The sequence below is a fragment of the Bos indicus genome, chromosome X (assembly GCF_029378745.1).
Source record: "Bos indicus isolate NIAB-ARS_2022 breed Sahiwal x Tharparkar chromosome X, NIAB-ARS_B.indTharparkar_mat_pri_1.0, whole genome shotgun sequence".
Taxonomy (NCBI): Eukaryota; Metazoa; Chordata; class Mammalia; order Artiodactyla; family Bovidae; genus Bos; species Bos indicus.
Genome location: NC_091789.1, coordinates 76,793,596 through 76,806,597, shown reverse-complemented (window position 1 = coordinate 76,806,597; position 13,002 = coordinate 76,793,596). Strand labels below are relative to the sequence as shown.

Here is a 13,002-nt window from a genome sequence, read left to right as displayed (position 1 = left end):
TACATAGCCTTTTGACTTTGAAAAAAAAATCATATAATCATGCTAGCAGTAACAGTCCTTAACTGTAAAATGAGAATCGTTGACACTATAAACTTTTGCCAACTATTGTGAGAATTATATGATACAATGTAATCAAAGAGTTTAGCATACAGCCTGGTACACTTTAATACTACTATTATTGGGCTTTCCAGGTGACACCAGTGGTAAAGGATCTGCCTCCAATGCAGGAGATGCAAAAGACCTGAATTTGATCCATAGATAGGGAAGATCCCTGGAGCAGGAAATGGCAACCCCCTTCAGTGTTCTTGTCTGGAAAATTCCATAGATGGAGGAACCTGGCTGGCTGGCTGCAGTCCATGGGGTCACAAGGAATTGGAAATGACTGAGTACCCACGCAGGCCTGCAAACCCTCTTCTAACCCAGTGTTTACATTAAAAATATATATATACTCCACAGCTTAATTGTTACTTAAACTGAGCTGTCTCTTTAATCTTACACGTTGTAGTGTATATAGGAATGCAGTTTATGGTTTATCATATTTTTTGACATTTCTATCTCTATTTTCCACATCCTCAACACATGAACAAAATCATTGTAGACCTTTCTTTGGAGACTATGAACCTTACCCTAGCAACACTAAGGGGGACATTAGGGAATTTGCTTGTAATTTTAAGAATGAATAATAAGACTGGCCAGGGTATGCTTTATTGTCTATTGAAATGTATTTAGGTTGGCATTAACAGTGAAACTATAAGCTAAATGTTATGCAAGTTCACAGAAGGCAATTTCTAATTTATTCTGAGCCCACTGGAAAATCTCACTAGAATTATAAAATATTATTTTTAATCTAAATGTCTTTTTAAATAAAATTGAACAAAAAGTCTACTTTGTGCTCATGTGCTATAAAAAATAGCTGATGGAAACAAAAATGCCAAGAATAACCGAAAATGTTTTCCTATAAAATGTTAAGACCTACAGTCTCCCAAAGCAATAGAAATAAAAGCAGAAATAAATGAATGGGACTGAATCAAATTTAGAAGCTTTTACACAGCAAAAGAAACCATAAGCAAAACAAAAAGACAGTCTATGGAATGGGATAAAATATTTGCAAATGGTGTGACTGACAAGGGACTAATTTCCAAAATATACAAATACAAATACAAATTCCAAAATATACAAATACAAATACAAATTCTAAAATATACAAATACAAATTCCAAAATATACAAATACAAAATATACAAATGTATAACTCAATGACAAAAAACAACTCAATCAAAAAATGGGCAGAAGACCTAAACAGACATTTCTCCAAAGAAGACATACAGATGGACAATAGGCACATGAAAAGATGCTCAACATTGCTAATTATTGCTAAGTCACTGAGTCATGTCCAACTCTTTGCCACCCCATGGACTGCAGCACACCAGGCTCCTCTGTTCTCCACTATCTTCCTGAGTTTGCTCAAATTCATGTCCATTGAGTCAGTGGATGTTAATTATTAGAGAAATACAAATCAAAACTACAATGAGATAGCATTTCACATTGGTGAAAATAACCATCATTAAAAATCTACAGATAACAAATACTGGAGAGGGGATTGAGAAAAGGGAAATCTCAGTCACTTTTGGTGGGAATGTAAATTGGTACAACTACTATGGAGAATGATATGGAGTTTCCTCAGAAATCTAAAAACAAAGCTATCATATGATCCAGCAATCCCACTCCTGGGCATATATCTGGAGAAAACCATAATTCAAAAAGGTACATGCACCCCAATGTTCATTGCAGCACTATTTATAATAGCCAAGACATAGAAGCAACATAAATATCTATTGACAGATGGATGGATAAAGAAGATTTGGTACATGTATACAATGGAATACTGCTCAGCCATAGAAGAGAATGAATACTATTTGCAGTAACATGGATGGACTTAGAGGTTATCATACCAAGTTTAGTATGTTTATATCATACTAAATTTATGTCATATGATATCACTTAAAAGTAGAATTTAAAATGTGATACAAATGAACTTATTTATGAAACAAACTCACAGACATAGAAAGAGATCTATAGTTACCAAAGGGGAAAAGGGAGGGAAGAGGAATAAATCATGAGTTTGGAATTAGCAGATACAAACTACTATATATAAAATAAACAACAGCATCCTACTTTATAGTACAGATAATTATATTCAATATCCTATAATAAACCATAATGGAAAAGGACATGAAAAAGAATATATATATATGTATAAGTGAACCACTTTGCTGTGCAAAAAAAATAACACAACACTATAAATCAACTATATTTCAATTGAAAAAAAAAAAGAGTAGTAAAATTTTAAGGCCTAGTAAAAGCAAACATTAAAGATGAACACCAGGATTTCTATAGGTTTGTAAATGTATCTTTTTTAATTTATTAATTTCTTATTGAAGGATAATTGCTTTACAGAATTTTGCTGTTTTCTGTCAAACCTGAACATGAATCAGCAATAGGTATACATATATCCCCTTCCTTTTGAAACTTTGTGTGAAAATTCATGAGATGAAACAAATCTTCTGTCCAATACCATTTTATTTCTAAATTATAATGTGTAGAAAATTGCTACATCTGGTATGAGAAGAGAAAAGGAAAAGATCTTTATCATAAATCAATGAAGTATCTGTACTTCCTTTAAGCCATCATGATTTAGGTTAATTTTGTGCCTAAATAGACAGAGGAAAGATGAGCTAAATACAGGCCATAGGGGGCCATATTTTTCCCCCCTTTGGACTTTAGCTATATTAAATGATGTATATTTTTTGTAAGTCTGTTAAATTGGAAGGTTTCAGTGGAATATTTTCATTCCTTTGGTTTGGGAATCCACATAGAATGAATAATAAAATTATAAAGTTAGCATTCTGACAATGTCAATATGACTGAAGCAATTCACCTCAGTTGTCCAAAATGCAATTTGACTCAAAATATGCTGGATGAATTTCTATTTAATCAAAATGATAACTTGGCCTCAAATATAATGTCACTAGCCTTGAATTCTGGTAACTATACAAAATAAGAGTGATTAGAAATTTTATTACATATATTTAGGCATCATTGGAACATATTAAATGTTCAAGTGTCAATAAAGTAGTTATTATTAGAAATAATAATAATGTAAACAGTCATGTGTGGCTTTGGAAGGTTTTATCCAAAGTGTTAGGAATTATTTTCTCTGGATGGGTGGGAATATAGGTGCTATATGCTGCATTTGCATATTTGTATTTTTCTCTAAAAGCTACCTTTACTTTTATAGTAATATGAAAGAAAATTAAAAGAGCTAAAGAGACAGTTTTTAAAAGATAATTAAAAGATCTTATACTTTCACTGGACTTAGTTCTCATTTATTTTAATTATGACTCCTCTAATAATTTGACTATGCTTTCATTTTCTGGAACTGTTTAAAATATATCGATTGAATTAAAATGTTTTTAAAAACAGAAAAATGAACCAAGATTCTTAGTCATATACAGAGGCTGCAAGACTACTCCCATGGCTCTCCAAATTGCTGATACCATACTACAATGAAGAGGATATGATATTTTTTCCAAACAAATCAATTTTGGCTAAATTTTCTGCTGGCCAACTTATTTCAGCTAAAATTTTGTGTAAGAATCCCTACTTTCAGCCCACTTGGCAAGGAATTTTGCCTTTTTGGTCTTGAGGTAAATTATCTGCTAAACTCATTCACAATAAGATACTCAAAACATAATCACTGGGAGTAAAATCCGTGGGACAAAAGTTTAACTGGTGCCCTTCAAATAGTACTGGTACATGAGAAAATACTTCTCTTGTGCTTAAGGCTACTTTTTGAGACTACCAACAAATGTGAGAAGTAAAAATCTTTGGCTGAGACTTGAATCTCAGAACTCTAGATTCTGGGTGACAGGGGAAAAACAAATCTTGTTTTTGAAGCCTTGAGGAATATGGAATCCTGGCTCACTAAAGATTAAAACCAACACAGGTCACATTACTTAACATTTAGTTCACTAGTTGGGTCTACTCACTAGCATTTATAAGCCTGAAGAGAAATGTTATATTCTGTTTGTAGAGACTACATTTGCAGAATGCCCCGGATTAGTCCACATAGGCCTAAAGAAGAGAAATGCACTGCTTTCATTCTAAAAAAATGAAAAGAATCAAAGGAAAAACCAAAACATAAACAATATAAAATGTAGCTGTTTAAAGAAATCTCTCTGAGGAAATAAACCTTTTAATAGTTTAGCTCATTTAGGCTTTTAAATTATTCATTACAAATCCTTAGAATTTCAATCTAGTTTAACACTATTATATTTGTAGCATTTCCTTCTGTTGATTAATTACTCAAATATTCTTCTTATTGAAAAATTTAGGAGTTCTTGTGCTGACTTTCTTCGTGAACAAATGTCATGTGAATACAGTCACCAGAAAGGACCAATTTATTATAGCCTATGGAGGTCTGAGGGGAGCAATCTGTTTCTCCCTTGTTTTTCTGCTCCCAGAGTTTTCCAGAAAGAAGCTCTTCATTGCAGCAACCACAGTTGTTATCCTCTTTACTGTTATTGTTCAGGTAAACAAAACAAAATAGTACAATTTGAAATCTTCCACTTACATGGATATGAATGGTCCAGCATTCTCTTTCTAGGTCTTGAACTGCGTTATATTTAGGAGAGACAATTACAGCATGTGAAATAGTCTTTACCATAACTTAAACAGAACATTTGCTGAAGCTGAGATATTTCTTTTTAAAGCAATAGGGGAATGGATGAAGGTACCATTTATTTAAGTAGCTGACACCAATAGTTTTACAACAAGTAAAACTTGCATTTTAGCTACTTAAAAAGGTAAGGTGCAGAGGAGGAAATAAATGAAATGCTTTAAGAATTTAATTCTAAAGAAGCTTTTCTCTTGAATTTTCTCTTTATCCTGTCCATATCATTATTCTCTTTAATTCCCAATTTACTACAGTTTGATTTTATACAGCTGGCCAAAAGAATATTGGAAAAAAATATCTAAAAACCTATTAAGCAACTTAATGAGATAGTATTTCAAATTTTGGCTAAAATGTTTTAACTAGAATAATGATGGTGGATGTGTGTGTGTGTGTGTGTGTGTGTGTAGTGGGAGAAGACAAGTCAGAAGATATGAATTTGGCAGGCTTCCCTTTAAAATTATATCTCTAGAATGGGTGAGATAATTCTGTAGGCTTTGAATGTTTTATTTTGTTTGTAAATGACTAAGATTGAGCATTTATAAATTTCATTGAAAACTTAATGAATTTTATTAAACCTGTCCCTAATCAAATTGTGCTTTTTTTGATTAACTGATTTTCACTTTGATATGTGTCAGGTAGCACAATGCTACTTCAAAATACAAAGTCATTTTAAAGAATAAACTGACAATTCCTATATGTTTTGGAATTATTACTTAATATCTCTGATACTTTATCAATAATCGTCATGAAATGAAATGAAATGTTAGTCACTCTGTCATGTTTGGCTGTTTGCAACCCCATGGCCTGGGGCTAACTGGGCTCCTCTGTCCATGGAATTCTCCAGGCAAGAATATTGGAGTGGGTTGCCATTCCCTTCTGCAGGAGATCTTCCCGATCCAGGATTTGAACCTGGATCTCCTGCACTGTAGGCAGACTCTTGACTGTCTGAGTCACCAGGGAAGCTCTCTAATATTCTCCTTTGATTTTACATTTCCTCCAAGTATTCAAATGCATCTTACTCCTAGAGACTTCATCATTTGACATTTACATTTTCCCATTGATTAGTACTATAATCTATTTAAGACCCTAACTGGGGACTTAAAATCCCATGGACGGAGGAGCCTGGTAGTCTGCAGTCCATGGGGTCGCTAAGAGCCGGACACGACTGAGCGACTTCACTTTCACTTTTCACTTTCATGCATTGGAGAAGGAAATGGCAACCCGCTCCAGTGTTCTTGCCTGGAGAATCTCAGGGACGGTGGAGCCTGATGGGCTGCCGTCTATGGGGTTGCACAGAGTCGGACACGACTGAAGTGACTTAGCAGCAGTAGCAGCAGATGTTTTGAAGGGATATTGTTGGATGATTGCAGTTGTAGACAAATTGTACAATGGAGAACTTCTCATGTTATTCTAGTACCATCTAGTGGTGAAAATACTTGCAGAAATTTAAATTTTGTTTGAGAATGAAGACCCATTGGGGAGAAAAGGGCAAAAGTACTATATATATATATATATATATATATATATTTTTTTTTTTTTTTCCTTAGATATTGATAAAATTGCCATGATATGCTTCAGGTAAATGAGTGCCTGGCACACTATCAATAGAACATGTCTTTGTAGTTTTCTGTCTGTGATATAATGGAAATATTCTGATTTGGCCAATTTTACCCCATTCTTTTTGAGGGGAAAGGAGTACTAAAGTTGAAATCCGAAGACCTGGTTGCTAATCACAACTTCATTCCAGATGAGCTTTCTAATCTCAGACATTTAAATGATTACTCAGTATTCTTTTTTTTTTTTTTTTTTTGTAGAAAGAGGATACAGGACTTATCTTTCAGGGCTGTTTTGTTATAAAGATTAAATAATAATATAAATTTAAAAGTCTTTGTATTTATAAGATGATATTGTTATTATCACTATGACTGAGCACACTTAAGTTATCTTCACACATTGTGTCAGTTTATCAGTTCCACTTACCTACAATTTGGATTCTGCCCTCACCGTTCCACCAAAATTATTTTTGCCAAAAGGTCTCTGCTGGCTTCCAAAGGGCTTCCCTGGTAGTTCAGATAGTAAAGAATCTTCCTGCCATGCAGGAGACCATCAAAATCCCAAGTTATGACGTCTTTTGTCCTAACATTATAAAACTTGTCAGCAGAGTTTCATACAGTTTAAAACTTCTTTCTTGAAATGTTTTCTTTTTTGCTTTTCTTAACATCATACCCTCCTAGTGTTTCTGTCTTTCTGGGAATTTGCTGGATGATCCTTTTCTGTTGGGTCTCTAAATAGGAGAGTTCTCCAGTATTAGGTCCTGGACATTCAATTCTCACTATACTTTTTCATTAGATGTTTATATTCATTTTCATGGCTTCAAGTACAATATAAATTCTGATGACTTCTAAATGTTTGTCTCCAGATCAGCTATCTACTCTGAGGTCTAGATAATTGCATTCAACTATTATGTCATACTTCCACTTGGATGTCTCACAAGAACATCACAGCTGTGAACTGTAAAAAAAAAAAAAAAAAAGCCTAAAAATTGTGAGTTATGTTTTATGTAGGAAGCTTACTGAGAACCAAAGCCTGGGAAAAAGCCTCTCAGATACCTCTGAGAAAGTGTTGAAAAGTGGTAAGAGAGGAGCCAGGATATATAGGAGCTTTGGCTGAAAAAAAAAAAAAAAAAAGAAAAGCATGTTGTCCAATATAAAAACATTGCTAATTACAAAAAACAAACATCTCAAGTTAATGATTTCAGTGCTTTTCTATATATGGGAAGATGAAAAAGTCTGAATGCCTTGAAATTATTCCTTAGATACGCATCTTAACTTTCCAGGGGCAGTGTCCTGTTTTTTTTTTTTTTTTTTCATTCTGAATTCCCCTAAGGGCATAACTTTGAGGATGGCTGCAATGGATGATGGCAGGAAACATTCAGTGTTTATGGGAATGGCAGGTAGTATTTATTTTTTATCCACATAGCCAATACATCTACAAAGGATAAATCTGATCCTTATCTGTTTTTCTTCTATCTTAGTAAATGACACTGACATCTACCCATTTACAAAGACATTCTACAGAAATGTAGACTACATATTTTATAATTTCCTTTTACTTATCCCTCACATCAAGCCCTGTGGTTTTTAATTCCAAAATATATCTTCAATATATGTACTTGATTTTAAAAATATTTCTAGATATACAAAGTTGTATTAATAATATATTTTGATTCACGACGCCAACACCAATTTGAATCATTGACCCAATGAAAGAAAGAGAAAGTGTTAGTTGCTCAGTCATACCTGACTCTTTGTGACCCCATGGACTGTAGCCTGCCAGACGCCTATGTCCATGGAATTCTTCAGGCAAGAATACTGGAGTGGGTTGCCATTTCCTTCTCCAGGGGAACTTCCAAACCCAGGGATTGAACCAGGGTCTCCTGCATTATAGGCAGGTTCTTTATGGTCTGAGCCACCTGGGAAGCCTGTTGAAAGAAAGTGAAAGTGTTAGTCACTCAGTTGTGTCCAACTCTTGACATTCATTTATTCATTCATTCACTCGATACTTCTAACAGCTGTGAGCCCAGCACTAAACCTGAGAAAGTTAATAATAATCTATGCAATGCACTATCCTATTTTCTTTCATATCTCTCTCTCTGTCTTTACAGGTGACTGATATCCTGAATAAATCATTTATTATTCTCTTGTCTTTTAAAAAATGCTTTTTGAAATCACATATTATACACATAGACACACACATAAATAATATATTGATCAGTTTAAATTATTTTTTAACTTTATAAAAAGTATCTATTGTGGGTGTGTATATATATGTTTTGCATGTTCAGTTCAGTTTAGCTCAGTCATGTCCGACTATTTGCAACCCCACGGACTGTGGCATACCAGGCTTCCCTGTCCATCATCAGCTCCCGTAGCCTACTCAAACTCATATCCATCATGTTGGTGATGCCATCCAACCATCTCATCCTCTCTCCATCTCATCCAACCATGTTTTGCATATAGCCTTCTGGAATTTTTTGGTCTATTAACATTTTGTTACTAATATTTATTTATATAGTTGTGAGTAGCTGTAGCTCATTAATTTTCAGTGGTCTACAATACTACATTTTATGATTATATACCAATTTATTTATTAATTGTCCTTTCAGTTGAAAAGCTTTTCTTTTTTAATTTTAAAAATGGTATTTTCATGAGTATTTTCATATCTGTCTTTTTGTGGAATCTCTGTGCTATTCTCTATTACCATTGCCATCATCTTAGTCCAAGTTGCCATCACATTTCCTGAACTGCCTTAAAATTTTCCATTTTCCTTTCCTATTTCAATCTATTATTACCACAGAATCAAGAGCAATATTTTTAAAACACAAATTGTATTACATACCTTCCAAAATTCTTTTATTGGTTCTTTTTTAACTTTTAATAAATTCCAAAACACTTAGCATGACTATGAGCTTTCCATTACAAATATGGCTTATGTCTACCTTTTTTTTTTTTTTTTAATTTTATTTTATTTTTAAACTTTACATAATTGTATTAGTTTTGCAAATATCAAAATGAATCCATCACAGGTATACATGTGCTCCCCATCCCGAACCCCCCTCCCTCCTCCCTCCCCACACCATCCCTCTGGGTCGTCCCAGTGCACCATCCCCAAGCATCCAGTATCGTGCATTGAACCTGGACTGGCATCTCGTTTCATACATGATATTTTACATGTTTCAATGCCATTCTCCCAAATCTTCCCACCCTCTCCCTCTCCCACAGAGTCCATAAGACTGTTCCATACATCAGCGTCACTTTTGCTGTCTCGTACACAGGGTTATTGTTATCATCTTTCTAAATTCCATATATATGCGTTAGTATACTGTATTGGTGTTTTTCCTTCTGGCTTACTTCACTCTGTATAATAGGCTCCAGTTTCATCCGCCTCATTAGAACTGATTCAAATGTATTCTTTTTAATGTCTGAGTAATACTCCATTGTGTATATGTACCACAGCTTTCTTATCCATTCATCTGCTGATGGACATCTAGGTTGCTTCCATGTCCTGGCTATTATAAACAGTGCTGCGATGAACATCGGGGTACAAGTGTCTCTTTCCTTTCTGGTTTCCTCAGTGTGTATGCCCAGCAGTGGGATTGCTGGATCATAAGGCAGTTCTATTTCCAGTTTTTTAAGGAATCTCCACACTGTTCTCCATAGTGGCTGTACTAGTTTGCATTCCCACCAACAGTGTAAGAGGGGTTCCCTTTCCTCCACACCCTCTCCAACATTTATTATTTGTAGACTTTTGGATCGCAGCCATTCTGACTGGTGTGAAATGGTACCTCATAGTGGTCTTGATTTGCATTTCTCTGATAATGAGTGATGTTGAGCATCTTTTCATGTGTTTGTTAGCCATCTGTATGTCTTCTTTGGAGAAATGTTTATTTAGCTCTTTGGCCCATTTTTTGATTGGGTCATTTATTTTTCTGGAGTTGAGCTGTAGGAGTTGCTTGTATATTTTTGAGATTAGTTGTTTGTCAGTTGCTTCATTTGCTATTATTTTCTCCCATTCTGAAGGCTGCCTTTTCACCTTGCTGATAGTTTCCTTTGATGTGCAGAAGCTTTTAAGGTTAATTAGGTCCCATTTGTTTATTTTTGCTTTTATTTCCAATATTCTGGGAGGTGGGTCATAGAGGATCCTGCTGTGATGTATGTCAGAGAGTGTTTTGCCTATGTTCTCCTCTAGGAGTTTTATAGTTTCTGGTCTTATGTTTAGATCTTTAATCCATTTTGGGTTTATTTTTGTGTATGGTGTTAGAAAGTGTTCTAGTTTCATTCTTTTACAAGTGGTTGACCAGTTTTCCCAGCACCACTTGTTAAAGAGATTATCTTTAATCCATTGTATATTCTTGCCTCCTTTGTCAAAGATAAGGTGTCCATATGTGCGTGGATTTGTCTCTGGGCTTTCTATTTTGTTCCATTGATCTATATTTCTGTCTTTGTGCCAGTACCATACTGTCTTGATAACTGTGGCTTTGTAGTAGAGCCTGAAGTCAGGTAGGTTGATTCCTCCAGTTCCATTCTTCTTTCTCAAGATCGCTTTGGCTATTCGAGGCTTTTTGCATTTCGATACAAATTGTGCAATTATTTGTTGTAGCTCTGTGAAGAATACCGTTGGTAGCTTGATAGGGATTGCATTGAATCTATAAATTGCTTTGGGTAGTATACTCATTTTCACTATATTGATTCTTCCAATCCATGAACATGGTATATTTCTCCATCTATTTGTGTCCTCTTTGATTTCTTTCACCAGTGTTTTATAGTTTTCTATATATGGGTCTTTAGTTTTTTAGGTAGATATATTCCTAAGTATTTTATTCTTTCTGTTGCAATGGTGAATGGGATTGTTTCCTTAATTTCTCTTTCTGTTTTCTCATTATTAGTGTATAGGAATGCAAGGGATTTCTGTGTGTTGATTTTATATCCTGCAACTTTACTGTAGTCATTGATTAGTTCTAGTAATTTTCTGGTGGAGTCTTTAGGGTTTTCTATGTAGAGGATCATGTCATCTGCAAATAGTGAGAGTTTTACTTCTTCTTTTCCAATTTGGATTCCTTTTATTTCTTTTTCTGCTCTGATTGCTGTGGCCAAAACTTCCAAAACTATGTTGAATAGTAATGGTGAAAGTGGACACCCTTGTCTTGTTCCTGACTTTAGAGGAAATGCTTTCAATTTTTCACCATTGAGGATAATGTTTGCTGTGGGTTTGTCATATATAGCTTTTATTATGTTGAGGTATGTTCCTTCTATTCCTGCTTTCTGGAGAGTTTTTATCATAAATGGGTGTTGAATTTTGTCAAAGGCTTTCTCTGCATCTATTGAGATAATCATATGGTTTTTATTTTTCAATTTGTTAATGTGGTGTATTACATTGATTGATTTGTGGATATTGAAGAATCCTTGCATCCCTGGGATAGAGCCCACTTGGTCATGGTGTATGATCTTTTTAATGTGTTGTTGGATTCTGGTTGCTAGAATTTTGTTAAGGATTTTTGCATCTATGTTCATCAGTGATATTGGCCTGTAGTTTTCTTTTTTTGTGGCATCTTTGTCAGGTTTTGGTATTAGGGTGATGGTGGCCTCATAGAATGAGTTTGGAAGTTTACCTTCCTCTGCAATTTTCTGAAAGAGTTTGAGCAGGATAGGTGTTAGCTCTTCTCTGAATTTTTGGTAGAATTCAGCTGTGAAGCCATCTGGACCTGGGCTTTTGTTTGCTGGAAGATTTTTGATTACAGTTTCAATTTCTGTGCTTGTGATGGGTCTGTTAAGATTTTCTATTTCTTCCTGGTCCAGTTTTGGAAAGTTGTACTTTTCTAAGAATTTGTCCATTTCTTCCACGTTGTCCGTTTTATTGGCATATAATTGTTGATAGTAGTCTCTTATGATCCTTTGTATTTCTGTGTTGTCTGTTGTGATCTCTCCATTTTCATTTCTAATTTTATTGATTTGATTTTTCTCCCTTTGTTTCTTGATGAGTCAGGCTAATGGTTTGTCAATTTTATTTATCCTTTCAAATAACCAGCTTTTGGTTTTGTTGATTTTTGCTATGGTCTCTTTTGTTTCTTTTGCATTTATTTCTGCCCTAATTTTTAAGATTTCTTTCCTTCTACTAACCCTGGGGTTCTTCATTTCTTCCTTTTCTAGTTGCTTTAGGTGTAGAGTTAGGTTATTTATTTGACTTTTTTCTTGTTTCTTGAGGTGTGCCTGTATTGCTATGAACTTTCCCCTTAGGACTGCTTTTACCGTGTCCCACAGGTTTTGGGTTGTTGTGTTTTCATTTTCATTCGTTTCTATGCAAACTTTGATTTCTTTTTTGATTTCTTCTGTGATGTGTTGGTTATTCAGCAGCGTGTTGTTCAGCCTCCATATGTTGGAATTTTTAATCGTTTTTCTCCTGTAATTGAGATCTAATCTTACTGCACTGTGGTCAGAAAAGATGCTTGGAATGATTTCTATTTTTTTGAATTTACCAAGGCTAGCTTTATGGCCCAGGATGTGATCTGTCCTGGAGAAGGTTCCATGTGCGCTTGAGAAAAAGGTGAAATTCATTGTTTTGGGATGAAATGTCCTATAGATATCAATTAGGTCTAACTGATCTATTGTATCATTTAAAGTTTGTGTTTCCTTGTTAATTTTCTGTTTAGTTGATCTATCCATAGGTGTGAGTGGGGTATTAAAGTCTCCCACTATTATTGTGTTATTGTT

The 13,002-nt window shown here is 34.5% G+C and overlaps 1 protein-coding gene across 3 annotated transcripts in view; it reads left to right on the top strand.

The window, feature by feature from the left end:
* LOC139181710 (sodium/hydrogen exchanger 2-like) overlaps positions 1-13,002 on the top strand; it is an 82,801-nt gene that overhangs the window by 42,136 nt on the left and 27,663 nt on the right. For all 3 annotated transcript variants that reach the window (XM_070785351.1, XM_070785348.1, XM_070785349.1), the window contains exon 6: positions 4,395-4,591. In XM_070785351.1, the coding sequence (XP_070641452.1) occupies positions 4,395-4,591 (197 nt within the window). The remainder of the gene's footprint in view (positions 1-4,394; positions 4,592-13,002) is intronic.